The sequence below is a fragment of the Meleagris gallopavo genome, chromosome 26 (assembly GCF_905368555.1).
Source record: "Meleagris gallopavo chromosome 26, MGAL_WU_HG_1.1, whole genome shotgun sequence".
NCBI lineage: Eukaryota > Metazoa > Chordata > Aves > Galliformes > Phasianidae > Meleagris > Meleagris gallopavo.
This window is the reverse complement of record NC_139429.1, coordinates 2,455,880-2,478,881: the sequence shown is the minus strand read 5'-3', so window position 1 is coordinate 2,478,881 and position 23,002 is coordinate 2,455,880. Positions and strand designations below refer to the sequence as shown.

The 23,002-nt window shown below is 51.5% G+C and overlaps 1 protein-coding gene across 4 annotated transcripts in view; it reads left to right on the top strand.

Moving 5' to 3' along the window:
• Positions 1-3,359, top strand: part of IGSF9B (immunoglobulin superfamily member 9B) — a 38,746-nt gene extending 35,387 nt beyond the window's left edge. For 2 of the 4 annotated variants that reach the window (XM_085209246.1, XM_085209244.1), the window contains exons 19-20: positions 1,666-1,787; positions 2,319-3,359. In XM_085209246.1, coding sequence (XP_085065372.1) covers positions 1,666-1,787; positions 2,319-2,542 — 346 coding nt within the window. In that variant the 3' untranslated portion in view covers positions 2,543-3,359. Of the gene's footprint in view, positions 1-1,665; positions 1,788-2,318 lie in introns of those variants that run through there. The other 2 variants (XM_085209245.1, XM_085209247.1) reach the window with 2 other exon arrangements.
• The last annotated feature ends 19,643 nt before the right edge of the window (positions 3,360-23,002 follow it).

Below are 23,002 nucleotides of genomic sequence, written 5' to 3'. Positions count from 1 at the left end.
CTCCTCACGGTGATCCTCAGCGTTTCCTATTCATGTTTTTTTCTGCATACCTTATCTTTTGAGCCTGTCATGGTTATTTGCTGTTAGTTGGCCTCTTGGACTGGATAAGTGCAGTGAAATGGGAACAGAAGAAGAGCATCGTGTGTTTGGGTAAAAGTAAACGTGCTGAGAAGATGGATTCACCATCTAGAAGTTCTCATTCCCCTAACTGCCATGTTTTCGCTGCTGGAAACTGCACTGAGGAAGAGCTTTGCCCCCATTTCTGCTGGCAATAGCTCTGGAAGCACGGCCAGCCCTGCCTGACCTCAGGAATGCTGCTGGGGGGTGCAAGAGGGGACAGACACGATGGGCTGGCACTTGAGCCTTGCAAGCATCACAGAAAACTGAAGATCCTGGAGCTGCTGTCTGTGCTGCCTGCTGTGTTGCTGATTTGGTGACATGCTTTGGTCACTGAGTTAGGAGACCAGAAGAGTGCCATCCCATTCTTTGAAGGGTGGGACAGGGTAAGCACAGGCTCGTGTCATTTCTGGGCACCTCGTGTGCAGGCTGCTGTCACGTCTGAGGCTGATCCCAGGTCACCACCCATGGCCTTAGCTGCCTGAACTTACACTTCTGCTTCCGTGGCGTGAGGTTCATACAGCTTGGAGAGACGTGAAAGTGAAACAAAGGGGAAAGAAAGGGGAATGCAGCAACTGGGGGGATGCTGTGATGTGTTATAGATGAGTGCTGGACCAGCTGTTCTCCGAAGGAAAAGGTTTTCCTCTGCTGCCCTGCATTATAGCAGTCATTTTTCAATCCTTGGATTGAAAAATCCTTGGCAAAACAGGTACAGTGATGGGAAGTGGAGCACAAAACCTTTGTGAAGGGGAGACCGCTTAACCTTGAGCAGATTCCTGTACAAGAGTTACTTGGGGACTGAGTCTGGGAAACTATCTCTTACAACTATTGACTCTCCCACTGGAAAAATCCCGTTACAAATCCCCTCCTTGCCCCCTGCAATGAAATCTCGTTGGCATTTTCATTTCCAAGCCGTGGTGCGTCCTGTCCTGCGAGGCCAGAACGTCCAGCTCCCAACATCCCAGTGTGAAGGAGCAGAAGCTTCTGTGCCGTTATATTTGTTGTCGCTTCTAGCTGGGAGCAAGGTGCTGACCCCAGCTATGCCCTTCGTGTTCCTGTCTGTTGTGCAGTCCCTGTTTTTTTTGCCATGGGAGCCAGGCAGGATCCCTGCCTCCATCCTGCTCGTTGCGCCGGCGTCACCCGCCCCGTGTCGCGCAGGTCTCGGTGCTGTCGTGCCGCTTCTGCGTGTCTCTTCCTCCCTCTCCATCCCCAAGGGGTTTCCCACCACTTCCCAAAAATACCTTATCGGACATAGGATCTGCCCCGTCCTTTGTGTCTAGCAGTGCCGGTGTGGCAGGCAGGTGAGCCGGGTGCCGGCTGCGCTCTCTTTGTGCTGGGACTTTGCAATGCAGCTGAGCGGGAGGGGACGGGGACACGGACACGTGTGGGTCTCCTGTCTCCTGCAGCAGTGTGCCCGGCCTGGGCTCTCTCACCTTTTCCTTCTCCATGGCAGAGCTGGCTGGGGTCAACCGTTCCCCGCCTGGGACGCCCCACAGCCCAAGCGTGACCCGGAGCCGCTGATGGCACGTGTCTGCTTTTCCTTTCTAGAAAACGTCCATCTCCGTCCTGGGACGCTGCTGCACCTGAGAGGCTCGAAGCTCTGAAATACCAGCGGATAAAGAAGCCCAAAAAGTCATCCAAGGGCTCCTCGAAATCCAGAAAACAATCCAGTGAGTGTGAGGACCCCACGATTCCCCAGCAGCGTCCCCCTGTACCCCCATGGATTGCTTGGGTTGGTCTCTGAACGCCCGCTAGCTCCCGCCTCCCAGATGGATGGCTGCTTGCCCACGTGCTGTTTGCAGTCCTTCCCCTGCTTCCCAACCCCATTCTCCTTCCATCCTTTAACATCTGCCCATTACTCATCTTTAGTGACTTTAGTTACTTTTTTTTTCTTCTTTTTTTTTTTTTAGGATTCTTCTACGTTTGTTTCTTTTTCCCTGATCCACCAACCTGCTGCTTGCATGCTGGAGCCCCCCATCCTCCCTCTTCCTCCTCCCTCCCCTCCACTCGAGGTGACTTTCCACATCCTCTCCTACAAAGGCCTACTTTCCTTCCAGCAAATCTTTCCCCCTTCCTTACCCCACATGTGCTGGGGCTCGGAGTGTTGCGGGGAGGAGGAGCAGACTTGATATAAGCTCCGTTTTACAGCAATGCTCCAGGTGGGTTCCATATCTCATCCCTCTGCCTTCTCTCCTCTGCAGACGGCTCTGCCTCCCAGGTTCAGCACCTTCCCAGCTCTCAGGTACTGTGGCCTGACGAGGCTGTCTGCCTCCGAAAGAAGAAGAGACACCCTCGTCAGGACCCCTTTGCCCGCCTCTCGGCGCTGAAGGACGACCTCTGCCACCGGCAGCTCCCCGAGGACCAGACAGCCATCCTCAACAGTGTGGACCACGACGACCCCAGCGGGCACGCCACTTTGCTTTAGCCTCATGCTGACCCAAGAGAAGGTTAAAAGGGAGAGGGTAGAGGGAGCTGAAACCTCGACTGCGTGCACGCCGGGGTTGGGCAGCTCGTGGCAAGGATGAGCTGGGGTGACCGGGGTGGGTTGAGGTCTAGAGGGGGGGGATGCCAGGGGCTTCTCAGATCTGCATCTCTCCCTTAAAGCTTTGGTGAGATGGGGAGGGGGTGTCACACCTCTGTTTCAGAGAGTTTTCAGATGTAAAAGGCATAGATGGAGATTCTGACATCTGCTTCTGCAGGTTGTGTGTAGGTGGAAGTTGTGAGATTAAGCAGCCGGCCCTGAATTGAAAGAAGGAATTATGTGACACGAGGTGTAATCGATTGACAAGGAACTAACAACCCAACTAGCTAACAGCTGGTAATCCCATGAATCTGATTATGATAAAGTACATCCAAATGGTCCCAGGAAAGCTGCAACTGTGAAATCTCCTTGCCTCTCCCTGCCCAGCCTCCCAATACGTGAAGATAACAGCAGCAGCGTCACTGACATCTTTCCTTGCCTATCTCTGAACGGGAAAACTGGAAAGACCCCATGGCTTCACGCCAGCCTGAGAAGTCATAAATCACAATTTCTCTGTGCATATGCATTTGAACCTTGTTAACATGTACCAAACCCTTTGCAAGCACGCAGGTATGGAGCCGTTTGCATCCATGGGTGGTTTCCCCTCAAAGTCTGGTTTGTGCCAGCTTTGATGAGGGTGGTTTTGACCAATTCTTCCTGACGCTCCGTGTATCACTAACATATGTTCCTCAGTGCTGTGCAGAAATGTGATTGCTCACTATGGTCATGTTTGTAATCTCTGTTCATAACTGCAGAACGGGGAGATGCTGCTGTAGGTGTGTGAGCGAGCAGGGTTTCACCGTGTGTTCCCAAAAGCCCCTGTGGCCAACGTGACCCTGAGCCAGGGCAGCTGGAAAAGTCCAGCTCTGTGGGTCGCGATGGACGGCTGCTCCAAGCACAAAGCTCAGCCCAGCATTTGGCATCATTTTGAAATGTGTTGCTGCTGGTTTCACTGTCCACCCCTTCTCCCTCCCGTTCCAGCCTGGCTGTGTAGGTGACCTGTGACACCTGCTTTGGGATTTATCCCTCCCTTTGCCCATCTGAGGAGACTCGCTGTTCCCCTCTTGGTAATGCTGTTCTAACTCTTCACCAGAATGTATTTCCTCTTCCTAGGGTAGGTTCATTTGGCAACTGATGTTTCTCTGGGTTATGTAGGCCTTTTCTCAGCAGGAAAGCTGCAGCCTGCTCCAAGAACACCGGGCTTCTCTTTCCTGCTCTGCCTCCACTATCGAACTGCGTGGCCTTGGGCAAGTCACTGAACCTCTCTGTGCCTCAGTTCTCCCATCTGTAAAATGGGGATAAGTCATATTTAAGCACTTTTGTAAAGCACTGGGCTGCCCACGAGCAGCAAGTGCTACGTATGTGCTGAGTGCTATTACTACCGAGTGATCCCTACCTTTAAGACACTTAGAGATTTTTTTATTTTATTTTAAGTGGTAAGATCAAACACTGCATCCAGGTTTGCACACTTCTTCCTCTCTAGCAAAGTGCTAAACCCGCCAGCCTGCCTGGGAATAAACACCAATATCACGTGGATGTTCTTGCTTTAAGCTGATGCAGGCTGTTAGAAAAAGAGAATCCAAAAGCCTGCAGGCATTGCCATTTGCATACAAAACTCTTGTTTATTCCTAGGTAGAATTGCCAAGAGATGCTCTGCAATCTTGCCTTTAATTGTGATTTGCCTTGGTTATTGCTCTTGCTGCTGGTTGAACCTCAAAGGGCTTTGATATTTGGAGAAACATGCGACCTCTCAGCTTCCCGACCAGAGTGAAGGGTCAGGGCATGGCAGTGAGAACAAGCCAAGCTTCCAGGGAGGTTTTAGGTACAAATCTGTTGATCAGCCTGCCTAGAAATTTCTATTTTTAAATGAAACTGTGCTTTGTCTTCCACCGAGATGTTCAGAAACCTGATGAAAGCAGAGCACGACGTCTTTTTTCAAATCTCAAAGCCCTGACTTAGGCTCGAACCACTTGACAGAATCCTCTAATCGATGATGAGATATTTTCAAGCTTTAACAACTTCCTTTAGGTGGTCTTCAAACCGTGAGCAAGTTTGTCTCGGGAAGGAGGGAGGGTGTCTTAGAGGTGCCTCTCTCTTTCATGCCATCAACCACCAGAGTGAGACTTCAACTTCGCTAACAGTATAACAGAGTATTTCTTTTATTTGAGTGTGTTTTAGGGCTTGACCTAGAATCCACTTGGATCTGAATTGATTTAATGCCATTTGCCTGCTTGGCAGTGGGACAAACTTGTGGGTGACTTCAGCTCGCTGGTGTGAGAGGAGCTGATGTCGGCCCCAGACCTTAGCTGATGTGGAAGCAGGCTTAGCCCCAGGGCTCACCTCCCTGCTGTCCCCAAGGCTGCCCGCTGGCACCGGCCCTGGCCACCCTCGCTGCACAGACCCTACAGGTGATGGTGACTGGGGATGCTCAGTGGTGTGGTGCCCTGTGGGTGGGGGGTGTGGAGGCTCTGTGCCGGCTGGACCGCAGCTTGCTTGCTCTTCTTTTGGCTCTCGTTGCCTGGACCTCTCTAGCAGGTTTCCTTGTTCATTTGAACGCTTTCCAAGCTCAAATTTGCTCTGCCTGTTTGCACGGGCAAGGCAGTGTCTTTGGGCTCTCAAGGCTGGGGGACCGTGCCCCCATCCTGCTGCAAAGAGGAGGATCTGGAGTGCAGGAAGGTTGACGGAGTGCGCCAGCTTGCTTGGTCAATCTTTTGAGAGTTTGTTTTCCTTTTTCAGGTGTTTTGAGCCGATGGGCCCTCTGCTTTTCATTGTCTTCGACCTTTAAAGGCTGGAGCTGCAGCCCTCTCTCTTTCAGCCGTGTACCTGCCACGCTGCTGCAGTGGGAAATCCCGCCGGGGCTCCTCATGGACGCGGCTCTTCCCTAAACCATCCCTACCTCCTTTCCCCGCTAGACCGAGTTACCTTCCAATAGACTCTTGCCACGTGCTGGGCCGTGCTTTGGCAGATGGGCTCGCCTCTTGCTTTGGCAACCTCCTCGCTTCTCCCAGCTCTGGTTTCCATGCCCTTCAGGGGTTTCTCTCCTCTGCTCCCGCGGACCTGGGACATCGAAGCTGATGATGCCAACCATTTTCCCCCATTCCATCCCTGTTTGAACTCCGTTTTTGTTTTGATGGTTTGCAAACACGGCTGCTGCTGCTGCTGCTTTTCCTTTTTCTTTTATGCTGCAAAATATATCTTGATTTTTTTTATCTTTCTGGGCCAAACTCTCTTATTTTGTAAGTTTGTCCTAGGGTAGATGGTTCTTGCTTTATTGGCAAACATAAGATCCGTTCCTCCTTGCACGTTGCAAAAGTGATGTGTTTCACCAGGTCTCATGCAAAGAGCTGGGCTGTGGTGGAGGAAACACCTCTGAATCACTGTAGTGATTCTCAGAAAAAGCTGTGGTGAGGACACAAGCTGAATGTGTCCGTGCAATTAACCCCAGTTTTTGGGGTCCCGGTGCTGCAGGTGGGTGAGAGTGCTGCAGCTCCGTGCTTCAGTTTCCCATGGGCTCTGCAGCCAGGCTGTGGGGCTGGAGGAGCACTGAGGCTGCTGCAGGTTTGTTTTGAAAGCATCAGCAAGTGAGAAATGGGCAGGATTCAGCTGCCCCGAGCTGGGGAGTGGATAATGCAGGGAGGTATATGGACAAGGGCATTGTGATCTAGTTTTGGTGGGCACCAGACTGTTGTTCCTGCGTGCATTTCCTTGTCAGCTCATCCATGCATGGAGGCTGGAGATAGCTGTGTTTGTGGTGGAGTTTTGCTGGGCAGCTCTGCAGACTGCAGGGAACGGCTCGCTGATTTGTGCATGGCAGCGGTGCTCAGTAAGGTGAGTTGTGCATGTTAAATGGGCTGCTTGGAGCATGGTTTGGCAGCTGGGAGTCACTGCTGTTCCCAGCTCTGCCGATGGCTTCCTTTGAGCCTGCAGGCAAGTTGCTTCAGCACTCTGCCTCGATTTCCCCATCGCTATAAAAGGAATAACAGCAATGCTGTACCTACCTCCAGGGATGCTGAGGGCCCAGGGCTTGTGGTCAGCACTCCAGCAAACCTCCCAGCAGGGCTGGGTCGTGGCTAATGGCATCAGGGCACGACGCGTGCCTTAATGCTGCACATCTCTCACAGTTAGGACAGAATCTGCTTGGCGGTTTGGTTTCTCCTCCTCCTTAAGGCAGCGATGCAGAATTCGGTTTTCTTTGAGTTTTGGGTTGGTTTCCCCATGTGCTTTCGGCTGCAGTTCTTGGCTCGGGGTGTTTTTCAGATGACAGTGATTCCTCCACAGCCCGCTTGGGCTCGCTGCAGAGCTGGCAGAGCTGCTGCTTTTTTGTGGAAGGGAACATTTTCAGGGAGCCAGCATAAAAAGTGATGTATATATGAGATATAAATACATAGAGAAGTGTAGGATGAGGGTAGATATGTATGCAGAAGTCCGGTATATTTGCATGTAAAGGGTATGTTTGTCTGTAGTGGGAGTGTTGGTGGAGGGGGAGGGGATTGAGATGGACAAAGCCAGGCAGAGCCTGGGGAGGATTTGGGAATGGATGGGCACAGGGCACCTCTCTGCCTGACCTTCATGCGTCCCCATCCCTGCTACACAGGATCTGGGTGTCCTTTTTTTCCCTTTTTATTCAATCATGCTCCTCCCCCCGGTGTTTTTTTGTTTGTTTGCTGTATGGTATGTGATTCATTACTGGACCATGGGAGTTGGAAAGTAGGAGTGAAGAGCCTCTTACCTGCACACAGGGCAGGAGCATCACATTCCTCATCTTCCATGTCACTGCAGTCATTCAAAGAGGAAGCAACACCGTGCAGAACCCCTTATCTAAAATCCCTGTAGGTGCTGTTCTCTGATTACTCCTGTTAAAGCATTTTGCTTTGCATCTGTTCTTTCCAGAAGAGCATGACTCAGAAGTGATGAGAGGAATGTGGCTAAATGGGTTGAGAACTGCTGTGCTGGCCGTGCTCAGGCTGTCCCAGAGGTAATGGCTCCACAGGCCAGGATGTTCTGCCTCCCCCCTGGTTGCCACATTGTCTTTTTTTTTAACTCATTAGCAGGACTTTTGGGATAAGGGGATTCATCCACCAAAGGCATTGCTGGAGGTACCTTAGCAATGGCTTGCCTGATGCGCTGTAGCATTGCTGCTTCATGCATCGAACCAAAAGCCCCTTGCAGAGCACAAAGCAAGGCTGGTCCTGCTGTGGGAATGCAGGCAGCACCCGTGGCCCAAAATTGCAGGTGTGCAGTGGCTGAGTTTGGGCTGGATACCCAATGCTCTCCAGGGAGTCCATCACAGCACTGCTTGGGCACGGGGTCCCTTATAAAGGGACACTGACTCCTGTTCTCATCCTTCAGCTTAGTTTCTGGTTTCTTTTGCTGGACTTCCCTTTGCCTGTCTTTGCAGAGGAGGACAGGCTGCGCTGAATCCGTAGGGGAAACGCATGAGCCAAGTACTGGAGGTCAGAGTGATGGTGTGTGTGATTTGGCAAGCTGTGCGTGCAAGAGAAGAAAGCTGAACGTTATTCCCAATATCTGTGTGTCCCCTGTGTCACTGCCACGTGGCAAGGACTGGTGCACAGCTCCTGGTCCCTTGGAGAGGCCAGAGAAGGGACCCTGCTCCCTTCTGCAAGTGACTGGGATGAGTCAGGGCCACCCGGTGCATTATTTCCCTGCTTTCCCTGTTTAAGTGTTTCCATCTGGCAAGCCTGTGCTGTCTGAACTGTCTGTCCCTCGTCGTTGCTTGGCACAGAGTCTCACCCAGCAGTGCAGGGTAACCTCAGGACGTGTGCCGACAAGCATCCCGAATCCCCAGGGCTCTGGGTGTTTTTTGATACGTGCATGGATGGAAGAAGAACCGTAGATGGGGAGAGGGTGGGCAAGAGAGAAGGGAGGGCAGATGGGTTGGTCCAGGCTTAGGGGTTTTGGATATTGCAAGCATGCACTGTAGTGGTAGGTAAGGATCTTTATACTGGTTTCAATGGGGCACAGGGGGGCTGGAGTCCTTTTTTTTTTTTTTTTTTTGCACTGGATGGAGCAGGAGGGCCTATGATGACCCCCTGTGAGGCTGGGGGCTCTGGGGACAGCAAGGCATGGAGAAGGGGCTGCTGGCACACGCATGGACAACAGCCAGCCTCTCATTGCCATGGGGAGGAGGAGAGTTTGCCCAGGATATTTTGGTTTACCATCGAAATACCAATTTCTCTCCTGGGGAGAGTTTTGTTCCAGTTCTCTTGGGGTTACAGGTGACCAAGAGGGCTGCCCAGGGGCTGCCCATCATCCTGGAACAGCTCCATCCTGTGCTCTCAAAGCCCCTCTGATTTCTACTCCCCCCAACCCCGCACTTAAAACAAAGAAAAAAAGAAAAAAAGAACGTGACCAGAACATGAGCCCCAGTATCTCTATCTACAGAAACGATATTGGTGTACTGAAACTGCGTTGTATATAAAATTATACAAATATATATTTACTTTCTATTTTAGAAGGGGGGGGAGGGGAAGAATAACTATTTAAGATAATTCCTTAGTACTAGGTGTCTGAAACTTCTGTGCAGCATGAGAGAGGCTGTCAGAGGTGGGGAGAGTCTAAACAGCGGGAGCAGAGCGAGTATTTTTACATTATATTGCGCTTAGGCTTCTCTGCTTCTCCATCCACCTATAAATAGACGAGAAAAATCTATATATACAAATATATATATAAAATATATATATATCTAAGCCACATAGCTGTTTTATTTTTGTAACCATGCCTAGTGCTGTCTGAGCAATACGGTGGTGAGGGGGACGGGGCTGGCTGGGGCTCGTGCTCCGCTTTGGCTCCATCCCGCATCCTTTGCCATCGCTGCTGCTCGCTGCCGCCTTGCTGCTTGAGTAGGAGAAGTGGGAAAAATAGGAGCGGGGTGTGGGGCTGCACGGGGAGCCCCAGCTGCTGCCAGCTAGATTTGTACCGTGGCAAGGTGATGGTGCCCGTGGTGCTTCCTCCAAGGGGCACGGCTTGTTTTTTTTGTTTTTCTTTTTGTGGAGACAAGTGGAAATTCAGCTCAATGGGTGCTACTTGGAGAGGGGGGGGGGATGTGGCTGGTGGTTGTGGCAAGGGCACAGTGGGGACACGTCCTGCCTGTGGGTGTGCTGCTGCCTCACCTGTACCTGAGGACTCCTCCTTGGCAACCCGCGTGCCTTGGGGAGAGGTGCGCAAAGGGGATTTGGTCCTTTGGTGCTCCTGCAGGCTGGGTGGCCTCGGTGGCATCTCCCAGCTCTTCTGTAGGACCTGGCCCTGGCACTTAAATACCTCTCTAGGGAAAGAAGAGATCCGGGACCGGTGCTGTGGGGACTGCTGTTAGGTGGGTAGGATGGACGGTGCAGCATGGGGAGACCCGCGCCCGCTGTAGGTCTGAGGGGGACATGGCAGGGGTGCTCTGGGATTTTCCTTCAAAGCAATACGGACCCGCCGCCTCCCCTGCTGCTCACCGTGTCCCCCATTTCCCTGGGGCTGCATATCCCCCATTCACCCACCTGTGAGGTCCTGCATTTGGGTGCTGAGCTGTGCCCGGGATTGATGCCAGCAGCTTTCCTTCTATTTCCCTCCTCAGGGGCCAGGATTTGGGATTGCCCATGGGCAGAACAATGGGGTCAGGGGATGCTGCTCCCCTCGGCCGTGCTCACTCCCATGCCCTTGGCTCCATGGGATGCTGTTGGGGCTCAATTCCCCCCGCAGAGGGGAACTCCCCCTTCTTGCTTTTGTCCCGCCGTGTCCCCGACCGACTGAGGCATGAATGTAATGTGTTTGGGAGGGTGAGGGTGCCCAGGAATGGCCCCTCCGCAGCGGCACCGTCTCCTCTGTAGGTGTCACCTGTATTTTCCATGATATTTCTGTCTTCTTTGTTGGGGTGGGTTTGGGGTGGGGGGTGGAGGGGGGGGGGGAGGGGCTGTTTCTAATATCGAGCCAAGATTTGTTCAGCACCAATTCTTGATATCGAAGCAAAGCATGTTTGACGGAACTAACTTGCATTTATTAGCAGTAAATACATAAGTGAGTATTTTATATGTTTAAAAAGGGGGGGAAAAGAAAAAAAAAAAAAAAAAGAAAGCAAAGGGACGAGCAGTCTCTGCAGTCTCTGCAGCCGTTTCCTGCCGGCATCAGGGCTGGCTTGGCTTTGGGGTATCTCTTGGGGGTGGGGGTGGGCAGCTCTCTCCTTTCCCCATCTCTCCTTGAATCACTTACAGAAAAAAAACAGGAGGAAAAAAAAAAAAAAAAAAGAGAGATATATATAAAAAAAAAAGAAGAGATGTTTACAAAGCACACTTTCCACAGTACTGTTAACCCTCTGGATGCCAAACAGACACACAGAGCCGCTCCTCCCCTGGGCACCATGGGACCAAGGGGTGGCCGTGGGGACAGCAGCATCCTGCGTCCCTCATGGATGTTTTTAATATCTCTATTGTTTTATACACACAACCCCACCACATCCATCTGCTGTACAGCACGTGTTCCTGATGGGAGCTTGCTTCCTGGGGGATATATTTGCTTCCTGAGCTCTTCTCAGTGGGAGAACAACGGGCAGAGATGCAGGGAAAGTGCCCAGCTCTGCCTGGAGGGGGTTTGGGCTCTGGTGCCAGAGGCGGTGTGCCCATTCCCTGCCCTCCTGGGCTGCACTTAGGGCCAGACTTCTCCTTTCTTTCCCTACCTGCTGCATGGAGCAGCCCTGCCTCAGCTCTCCATGGGGCCAGCAGAAGGCAGGCAGGGTGCTCCATCCCCAGAGGTGCCACGGGACCTTCTGTACTCTGCTCCCTTTGCGTTTCCCTTGTGTGAAGCCCTGTTGAAACCGATCCAGAAAAGCCTACATTTCTGTAGCTTCTTTGTGCCATCCTTTGGGCATTGGGAGATCACATTCGCCTGCCAGCTCCCTCAGAGCATCCCCTGCTCCCTCAGGCAGCGTAGACTTAACTCTGATAGGTTTATAGAGTCTCTGAAACCCTCTTAGACTTCCATAGGTAGGTCTTAATTTCCACCTAACTCTACAGTATTCTCTCTTAAGGCAGGATTTTCTTTAGAATCCAACAGATCTCTGGTTGTGTGGGACAACTTTTCCTTTTTTTAAGAGTTCTTGCCTATTGATATCCAGACTGGACCATTCAACCTCGTCTCCATTTCTTGAATGTCAAGTATTACAGTGTATAACACACGTTAGGGTGCTCTTTGGTGCTGTTTCAATGGCAACCAGTGGAACTGACTTTTTTAAATCACAATAACAATAAAGAAAACTTTAGTACCGCTGGTTCCATAACGTTTATCGTCGTGACTTTTTGGGTTTTTCTTCCTCTTTTTGTTGTATTTTATTTTTTTTTTTAACTAAGAGTAGCGACCCGCTGCTGAATCTCTGCAGTGTTGGTGACCGACTGGTGCAGTCCAACAGCAGCTGGGTTTGATTTGCTTCGTTTTATAATGGCACAGATGCACACAGCATAACTAGCATTTGGTGTGAGCCCGAGCGGCAACTAGAGGGTTAATTTTTGAACTTCAGGTATGTTCTTCAAAAAGCAGAAAATAATAATAATAATAAAAAAATTTAAAAAAAAAAAAGAAACGAAACACTATTTTTTCAGTCAGCTTTTTTTTTTCTGTAAACGATTTAGAAATAAATCTGAGACATGATGGTGCTGTACCAAAGCCTTATACGAAACTTATTCCGCGCTCTGTATAATCTCTGTATCTGTATTGTTGCTCTCAGCCTCCGTTCTCGTGAAGACCTCTGAAATGCCAGCAGCAGGGACCGGCCGTGGCCTCGCAGGTGCCATCTCACACCAGGGTCCCCTGGATGGACCTGAGTGGGGAGGGGAAGCCGCGATCCGTCCTCGTTCCCCCTTACGGAGCAGCAGTGGGGTCCCTCACCCCGCTCTCTCCTTTTGATTGGGTGCTAACCTGCCCTGGGCAGGGAAATGAGACCTCGGGAGCACCACGTGCTCCTCCTTGCTGTCCCCACCACCGCGCTGTGGGGTTTTACATCTTCCAGCTCAGCTCAGCCTACGATGCGCTTGGCCAAGGCAGAGCTCTCAGAGCCATCCCACTGCTGGGCCCTGAGCTGCGTCTGCTCCGATAGCTGTAAGCAATAAACCTGCTCTGCCAAGAAAACTTGCCCCCTCCGGCTCTCGGACTGTTGTTGGTTCTCAAGTAAATACTGATAAGCCAACAAAAATTGGAAGAAAATAGAGTTTGAAGCCCTGCCTTACTGGAAGTAGCTGGTCGCTCGGTCTCTGCCTGCTGGGATTTTAAGGCCTGCTGGGTACTTAACGATTTATCGGTAACATTGCATGTTGATAGATTGACTTTGTTTTATTTTATTATTTCTTTTTTTGTTTCTTTCTTTCTTTTTCCAATGTACCCACTTAAGAAATTACGGCAGTGTCGCAATGTTACGTCCAACTAGCCATGCTGTAGGAGAATGATGGGTTTTGGAATCGATTAACTTGCTCCTCATGTAACATTACCCTGCTTCAGAAATGTTTTGTATTTTGATATAAATAAACATTTGCTAAAAAAAAAAAAAAAAGAAAGCAGAGTCTTGTTGATGACACTGATTTGGGTTGGGGTTCTGGGGAGGAATTAGGTGTTTGCAGGGAGAAGGGGGGATGCTTTTCCTTTGGGGTTGGGGAGAATGCCCTCTCCCTGTTGCTCCTGGAACCTCTGGGTGCCGGAGCTCTGACCCAATAATGCTGGGAGTGCTGGTGGTGCTGCCCCCAGCAGGGTGCCCAGGATGATTGTGTCCTTATGGATGGCATACATTGCGGCTCGGAAAGGCACTGGTGTGCATACAGCCACTGATGACAACCCAGTGAGCAGGGGTCGGGAACGGGCAGGCACTGGGGCAGCATTTGGGATGGGAACAGGAGCTCACCGGGTGCCTCTCTTCCAGGATAGCCCTGCTATGGAGTTTGATGCATTTTCCATGGTCAGTTGGTGTCTGCAGAAGGTGAAGACGAGGCAGGCAAATGCCCACGATGGTCCATGGGATCATGTTCTTTAAATCCAGTTCTGCTCCCTTTGCAGGGCGAAGAGCAGATCTTCTGGTTGTTCAGGAGGATGCTGGAAACGTGGACGGGGCTGTGGGCAGGGCAGAGGGCAGAACCACAGGCAGAGCCTCGGGCAGATCAGCAAGCAGAGCCGAATGCAGAGCGCACTGCAGCTCTTCCAGCCTCCCCACATCTCAGCAGTCCAAGCTCCCAGGTTGGCATCCACAGCTGCATCCCATCTGGAGCCCCTCTCTGTGAGATATAGGGCATCCCGGGGACTGCTGGAATCCCAACGTGCCCCCAGCTTGAGAACCTTCAGCCACCCGGTGCCCATAGGGTGAACAGATCACTTCAATCCCCCACCAGGGTCACCCCATCCCCTGCCCAGACCTGTGGCCATGGATCATTTGTCCCCTCCTGGCTTTCTGCAGGATGATGCCAACGTGGGGGCGCAGGTGTCCGAGGAGGTGGTCCGGAAGGACACGTTCCACATCTTCACGTGGAGGTAAATCCCTGCTGGGGCACAGGGCCGGGTGCTGGGGCAGCAGTGCCCGTGGCAGCATCTGAGGGATCTCACCTGATTCTTGCAGCAAGGCCTGTTGTGTGCATCACTTCTCGAGCATGCTGGAGGACGAGGAGACACAGAACAGGCTGGAGCAAACAGAAAACGAGTGAGCTCCACTTGGCACAGCTTCTGGGGGGTTCCCCTTGCCCAGAGACCCCCATGTATGTAGCTTAGCAGGGGAGAGACCCGCTCCCATTTGCCCTGCTCCCCTGTCCCTTTATCAGTCCAGAATTAAAGAGATGAGGGCACCAAACCCAAACTCCCTGCAAGGAGAAAGGGCTGCTTGATCCCAGCAGGTGCAGCAGGCGGGGTCCTGCTCCTCTGCCCCATAACCTCTGCTTGCTGCAGCATGCCCCAGCAGCTGCTCCAGGACACGCCGGACCAAACGATGGATGCCACAACAGATGCTGCAACAGGAACCATGACGAACATCGTGACAGACACTAACATCCAGTTCAACTTCCCTAGCAAGAAGTAGGAGGTAGGAGAGCCCCTTCCCCATCACTCACATCTCCCTGCTCTCCCCAGGCAGTCCCCAGGATCACCCTGCCCCATCTGCCTCTCCCTCACCTCTGCCCCACAGGTCTCTGTTCTCCTCCCCTTTCCCAGCTGTGTCTGAAGCTGTTTCCACCTCTCCAGAATCGATCTGCCCCAGGAAATAAAAGGTTTCATGCACTAGCGGGGGTTATGTGTGCTGTGTCCAGATCCCGCATCCATGCCCCTAATCCACGATATCCCCTCTGTGTGCCCCCCAGCCCACGGTGGGGTCACAGAAATGTCCTGGAGGGATCACACAGGTGTGTCCTGGCAGGGTGTTGCCCCAGGCAGCAGACAGGGCGATGGGCAGCCCGTTGTCAGGGCGGTCCCTATAGCATTTTTATCAGCATTAACCATCCAATATTTCCCAGCTGGTTTGTCTTTGCTTTCCATTTATCAATATTACCAGCTGATCCTCCGGTCCCCCTCTGCAGGTTTATTAATATTGCCCTCTGATCTGCGGGTAGCAGCCGCACTTTATATTCCAGCCCCATCCCCGGCTCCTCCAAGCCCCGACACCATGTTTAATTAGATTTTCATCTTGGCTCAGGCAAACACAAATTGAGCTCCTGGTATCTCTCTCCCGCGCGCAGCCGGCGCCTGGCCGAGGCAGATGCCATCCTCCTCTGCATTAATATTCTGGCGTCATCCAAGGCTGGCGTGCAGCTCAGGGTGATGCTGTCCTGGGGGAATCATCAGTAAGAAGGTGTTGGGTTTTGTCCCCTCCCCGTTCCATGCAGCATTCCCCAAATGTTTGTCTCTTCCCCACAGCAGAAATCAGAAACTGAGATTGCAGCAGGTGAAGCTCTGAACCCCCTCACGTCGCACTGCCCCTTCCTGATGCTCTCTGCTCATTGATATCATCACTTCTTCAGGGTTTGGTTTTGGGGCTGCTCTCTGTGTGGCATGGAAGGGGTTCTTGGGGCTCCCCCTGGCCTGCATTTCCAGATCAGAGGAACAGAAAACAGCTTTGGCAGAGTCTGTTGGTTCCTACAGGCACAGGGGGAAGCAAGGATTGTTCTCCAGCAATCTCAAATCTTTTGCCAGTTTGGAAGATTAAACATTTCCTCTGCACCTTGCAGATGTGCTGATGCTGTGGCTCCCAGCCCCGCTGTCCAAGAGGCTCTTGATTAGTTTGGTTTTGATTTTTTTTCAGCTTGGATTTGTCCTTCTGGCACAGTCTTACCTTCCCCCTGCTTTCTCCAGGGATGTGGGCAGAGGGATGCTCCCATGAAGGGATGAATGTGCCCACAGGAAGAGGGGCTGAACCCCCCCACCCCCCCCAGCTCCCAGCCCTTCCCATAGCAGTGCTGCTGGGGTTCAGGCTTTGCTCCCCCAGGCTCTGTTCCTTCTCCTCTCTGAGCACTGCCCAAGGAGTGCATTTGCCTGAGTCAATAGAAACTTAATGCAGGTGAGCTGTGTGCCTGCAGCTCAGAGCGACGCCTCACAGGGGACCAAAACTCTCTTTTTCCTCCCCAAATTCTGCTCTCTGCGCAGGCCAGGTTTGCTTTTCACCATGCTCGGCTCTTTAGCAAAGCAGCCTGCACTCAAACTTTAAATTGACTTTTCTTAGCTAAGCCTTGTGAGGCTTTCTGGAGTCGCGCTGTCTATTCTTTGGGGCTTTTAGATGCCTTTAGTGGCTTAAGATGCAACTAAGTTCCCCCTAATCTCTCATCAAAGCATGTCAGTTTTTCTGCCCTTCTGCTGCATAGGGCTCTTAGCCCCACGCTCTCCTTCTCTGTTGTGTTTATCTCAAAGATTGGAAGGAAATGCCTCCAAAATCCTCCTCTTCAAAGCCCAGATTCGCAGATGGGAGCTGCGTTTTGCTGTGCTGATGTGATGGGGGCTCAGCACTGCTCCCCATCCCCGTGTGCTCCCAATGAGGCACTAGAGGGGCAGCCCAGTCCCGACCTGATGGGAGCTGCTCCATTTGCATGTTATCAGAGAGCCCATGAATTATGCAGCTGCCATGGCAAGGCCGGAGAAATCAACTGCAACATGCACGAGCTAAAATGTGTATTTATCTTTGTGTCTCATTGATTTATTTTCCACTCCTGTTTTTCAAGCTCAGGCAGCTGCAGCGGGGATGGGAAAACAAGGCAGGCATATGGGAGGCGTCTGGAGGCAGACAGGTTGCCCTGCTAACAGCCTTCCGTCGGGGTTCTCCACCTCCAGGCTGAAGCCACAAAGCTCAGCGCTGCCGTGGGGAGAGCAGCAGCTTCTGAGCAGCTCTGGGATACTGCAGAGAAGAGAGGGATGGTGGCTGCTGGGGCGCAGGGCCTTCCCTAGGCTGGGATATTTGGGGAGCTGAGCTCACTCTGTGGTCCTGTGCGTAATAGCTCTGTTTGAGAGTGCTACGTGCACGATGTGAGGTTTGGTTTTGGGGTGCTGGGGTCTGCCCTGCTTTGCCTTCACGGTCAGTTTTGGACTGACAGCAGAAGCAGAGCAGGGCTGTGCTGTTTGGGGTAAGCAGAGCTCCTCCACGGGCAGTGCTGCATGCTGCTGAGCACAAGGCTGTAGGACACATCAGTCCCCATCCCAGCCGAAGCGCAGCCATCCATTGCCACATTTTCTCTGTTGTCTCTTTGTCCGTCCATCTATCCTTTCCATTCATTAACTCCACCATCTGCTCCTCCTCTGTTTCTCCGCTCTCCCCACCAGCACATCCCCCCTATGCCTTCCCCCTCCTTTTCCACTGGGAAGTTCTCAGCCCAGATTCTCACCTATGGCCCCATTTTGAGCTTGACATTCAGGTCTCCACCCTGAAGGAAAGCTCGCAAATCTCTGGGGGCTTTGTTTCTTATTGTGATGGCTCCAAAACCCTCAGGAGCCCAAGGAAGGCATGGGACCTGTGATGATGTTCCTCCTGCATCCCACCCCATCCTCCCAGCTCAGCCCCTCTCCCCTGGCAGCAGAGGTTAGCCCGGATCACACAGCCAGCCGGATGCCCAGATTCCTGCTCCCTGGGGCTAATTATGGAACAACATTAGATAAAAGTCAACATATGTTGTAAAAGGCACTATGTATCACTGCCTGACAGTTCTTAACAATGTGCTCATGTAACAGCTGTCAGGCTGAAACGCTTGAAAATGAGTAACATGTTGATTTATGTATATCAGATCTGCCCTTACGTTCACCGGCAGAGCCACGTGGAGCCTTGGTGCTGCTGGCTGCGTGCTGGGGATGGGGATGCACTGTTTCCCTGCGCTGTGTCCCTTCATGAAACCCCCATCCCCATCCAATCGAACGGAACTGGAGTTCATCTCCGTGCCAACTGCAACAACACATTTCAAATGCAATCCGTAAGTGCGCGAGGTCTCTCTCTCCTTCTTCCCCCTGCCCCGTTTCAGAGCTCTTGGTGCTCTCTGCCTCCATCCGACCAAGCTCTGGGCTGTTTCGAAGCCTTGGGGTGAGTGGGAGCACCAGATTGCTGCCAGCAGAAGTATTCAGACGTGGGGACTGCTTATGGCTGGGGGCACAGATGGCTGGGGGTAAAACACGCTGCACACCCCAATGCTTTTCTCCAGCTCTGCTGTCCTCTCCAATTTGGACTCAGTGTCATTCCCATTGCAGCAAAGAGTAGAGAAACCCCACTCCAGCTCCTGGCAGAGACTCATTAACAGTTCACACTAATGAGCTTTGATGGGCAATAGGGTGAGAGGTTTCCCAGTGCCACACTCAGGGGTGCTGTCAGGTGTGGCTGTGGGCACGGCGGCACCGACCTGACCCCTTCCTGCTGCTGCTGTGGTGCTTCATTTCGTGCTGAGCCAAAACAAGTGGGATTTTTGGCCAACACTCCTTCACAGAGGGCTGAGTTTGTGGTGGGAGCCGAGTTCTGGGGCCGTGGGCAGTGCAGTGTGAGCTGTGTGCCATAGGCAGCCCCAGCTGCGTGCTGGTGAAGAAGGCAGCAGGTCCCAAGTTAATCTGAGCTGGTGGTGAATTTTCAGCTCTCCTTAATGTCAGGAGGCATCACTGCTTTGCTTTGCTTTCCTAGCAGGATTTGCATCACCCTCATCCCCTCTAATTTATTCTAGCTCGCATGTTTTTCCTCTATGTGCTTGCTGGTTTTCCAGCCTTTTTGTGGGGCTGTTTTGCTGTCTTTTATTTTTTAGTTTTTTTGGCAAACACGAATAAAGATACGAGCTACACTTGCTCTGGCTTTTCTTTCTTTTTTTTTTTTGGGTGCCAGGGCCTCATAACCTGTAACAAGGCTGCTAAGTTTCACATGCTGCAGGGTAATGTGTAAATCTCCGGGAAATTGCTCATTTCATTGAGATTTGAGGATATAATGAAACCAGTTATGTCATTTCATAAAAAGTAATATGGAAAGGTCAATGTTGTTCCTCAACTACCAGCCCGCGCTTTTAATCTGCAAAACAATAATGGAAATCTCCATTTATGGAGCTGTGAGTGGGTTGGTCTGAGCCTTCACAAAACCTCACATAAGACAAAATAAATGAAGGCTCTACTGCAATTTGCTCTTTATAGACTGATATTTACCAGCCTAGCAACTACTGTACTTTCTAAGTGAATATATTTCATTTTTCTAATACATATTCATTATTTACAAACTTGTTTCTACTCTCAGACTTTTGCTGCTTTGTCTGATTTCTCTTGGGGATCCTTTTAGGATACAGATTTAATCTAAAATATAATTTTATATATATGTATTTTGGCTGTACAATTATCTCGTTCGATTGTGTTTAGTTCTAAATGTAACTTTTAAACTCCCTACACAACAAAAGCCTCTTTGGTGAGGGTTTGTTTTTGTGTGTGTGTGTGTGTGTGTCTATAATGGAGCTTCCATTAACCACAGCACTTGGTACATGGGTTGGGGCCTCCACTGACCACAGCAGTTGGCACATGGGTTGGGACCTCCACTGATCACAGTGGTTGGCACCATGAGTTGGGAATTCCATTGACTGCAACAGTTGGCACCATGAGTTGGGAACTCCAACGACCACAGTGGTTGGCACATGAGTTGGGAGCTCCAGTGACCACAGCAGTTGGTACATGGGTTGGGAACTCCAAGTTGGAGTGTGTTGGGATCTCCACTGACCACAGTGGTTGGCACATAGGTTGGGACCTCCACTGACTTCAACAGTTGGCACATGGTTTGGGAACTCCACTGACCACAGTGGTTGGCACATGGGTTGGGACTTCCATTGACTACAACAGTTGGCACATGAGTTGGGAGCTCTATTGACCACAACAGTTGGCACATGGTTTGGGAACTCCACTGACCACAGTGGTTGGCACATGGGTTGGGACTTCCATTGACCACAGCAGTTGGCACATGGGTTGGGAATTCCAAGTTGGAATGTGTTGGGACCTCCATTGACCACAACAGTTGGCACATGGGTTGGGAACTCCACTGACCACAGTGGTTGGCACATGGTTGGGACTTCCATTGACCATAACAATTGGCACGTGGGTTGGGAATTCCAAGTTGGAATGTGTTGGGACCTCCATTGACCACAACAGTTGGCACATGAGGTGGGAGCTCTATTGATCACAACAGTTGGCACATGGTTTGGGAACTCCACTGACCACAGTGGTTGGCACATGGGTTGGGACCTCCATTGCCCACAACAGTTGGCACATGGGTTGGGAACTCCACTGACCACAGTGGCTGGCACATTGCCTGGGACGTCCAGAGCTCACAGCCCCCTGGTCAGCCAGAGGGACCCAGTGGGGAAAATAATTTGAGCTGGTGAACACTGGAGGAGCACAGTGCTTTGTTTTCCAGTATTCATAAACCAAGGGAAAAGCAAACACATGCTAATGGGCATTAGACACCGAGCAATTCATCGGGGCCAGGCAGAAAGCCCTATAGCATTTGTAATGCAAATCGCCCCGTCATGCCTTAATCATTACCGCTGGGAGACAATTAGGGTTAAAATATAGATTTCTCAACAACAAGGGCAAACAATAAAGAAATAATAAGAAGAAAGGCTTGATATGATTCATTTGTATCAGCCTGTTGCTTTGAGGATTAGGTTAACTGTTAGGGGCTCCAGCTGTGAGCTTCTGCTTGAAAAACATATTCAGTCCAGTACTAATGGCCCTCTCTGGGGACTGTTTGTAGGAGAAGAGTGGGGTTTAGGGGGGGTCCAGCACCCCATGGGTTTGGGTTTGGTGTTTCTGCAGAAATCCACTCCTTCCTGAGCCCTGGAGTGAAATGGGTTAGAACCATGGAAATGAATCAGCTCTTCTGGAGTCCGATCGAAAGTGCAAACCGAAGGACGGAGGGGGTGAGGAGCAAATGGCCTTTTTTGCATTTTTATCATCTTGTGAGTTTTATTGCCAAGGTAAGCTTAATAACATGGGACAAGAGCCTTGCTCAGCACTGCCCTGCGGTTATTTGGGCAGTTTTTCCAGCTGGGTCCCACTGACTCCCTGAAATGCCATGAAATACAACATCTACGTGTTTTCCACAATTTTATTTTCTTGAAGAGAGAAAAATAAAGATGACTAATGGAACCAAGGAGCTGATTTCACACCTAGCCATGATTTCTAATTGTGTCCCCCACCTAGCAGCCCAGCATCAGCACCAGCACCCAGGGCTGAGCCCCATCAGCTTCAGCCTCTCATCACTTTTCACTGTCTCCTTTCTTAGCTGAAGTGAAAAGTGGGGAAAGCCAGGAGCACCGTGCTGTGCTCTGCAATCCCCAGACTTTGCAGTGTCCCTGTGCATGAATACCTGGAGGTGTTCAAGGCCAGGTTGGATGGGGCTCTGGGCAGCCTGGGCTGGTATTAAATGAGGAGGTTGGTGGCCATGCATGTGGCAGGGGGTTGGAGATTTGTGATCCTTGAGGTCCCTTCCAACCCTGGCCATTCCGTGATTCTGCATGGCCACTACCTGGGTGATGCTCACCGAGATTTCATTTAAGGCTGTCCCCGTGGGGACTTTGATCTTTAATTAGGCAGTTAATTAGCCTCAGCGGCCACGTACTGCACATACTGCATCGTGAGCAAGGCGACAGGACACGGGATGGATGGTGCTGCTTTGTGGGTGCAATAAGGGACAAAGACCACGCAGGCAGCTGAGCCTCGACCTCCAACCATCAGCACCTTGCACGGCCGGTGCCGGGAAGGGCTGCGGCACCCAATGCAGGGAAACGTCCCCAAATATCCCCGTTCCAGGCGGAGCCTGCGGGCATCGCAAAGCCCTGTTAGTGGGACTCCCCGTCCTCTCGCTGCCCGCGAGGCGCAGGGCTGCGCTTTGCCCAGCTGAGGGTGCTCTAAGCCCACAATCCCCACCCGCCTTTTGCCTGGGTGCCCCCCCAGCCCCTCTCCCAACCAGGACGGTTCCCTCCCCCCAGCACCCCCACTTCTCACTGCGGGCTCCCCCACATCCTCACACCCTTTGCTAGCAGGCATTAGGGACAAAAAGCACCTTGAGGAGCGTTTGGGATGCCCCGCTGCTGCCACCCCCTCAGCTGGGGGATTCGGGGGATATTCTGTGCTTTTGGGGCATAGCCATCTGAGCACTGTGGGGGATGCAGCAGTGCTGCTGGAGGAGGAACGTGAGTGTTTTTGTTAAGGAAAAAAAAAAATGAAGAGAGAAACTAGAGGATCAACACAACAAAGTTGACTAAACCAAATATTTCCATCCCTGTAGGAGGGAGCAGGGCTGACTGGAATGCTAAACTCACCTCTATTTGCATCTTTTTAAATAGGAGCCGATAAAAGCAAATACTCCACCACCAATAATTATAATATTTTAATTGCATTTCTTCAGGGCTTTTGTTTTTCTTTTTTCTTTTTCTTTTTTTTTTTTTTTTTTTCGTGTGTGTGTGTGAGAGAGAGACAAAGGCAGTGCTGCAAACTGGAGAAAATACCATTCCTCATGTTGCAAGCTGAGATGGGAGCTGCGCTGAGCATCCTTATGGACTGGGCCAGTGCTGGTTGGGTGCAGCACTCGGAGAAAAGGGTGCACGATGCTCTGCTTCTTCCCTGTACTTCTTTTTTCCCTTAATGCATCCTTCGCTCACCAGCAAACGTGCTGGGAGTGCCCTGCAGGTGGGCAGCACAGCTGCAGCTGGGCAGGGTGATTGGCAGTGCTGGGTCCCAGCAGCTCCTTGGCTGCACGGGGGAGCTTGGAGGCACGGAGGAGGACTGGGGTAGGTTGTGATTTTTGTTGCTGTTGTAGTTTTCTTGCATTTTGTCCTTTTAACTGTGATAGAATTTGCCAAACAACTTGCTGCTCAACAGCTCGGTGCACAGGAGGGCTGGGAGAAGCAGTTTGGGGGTTAGGATGGG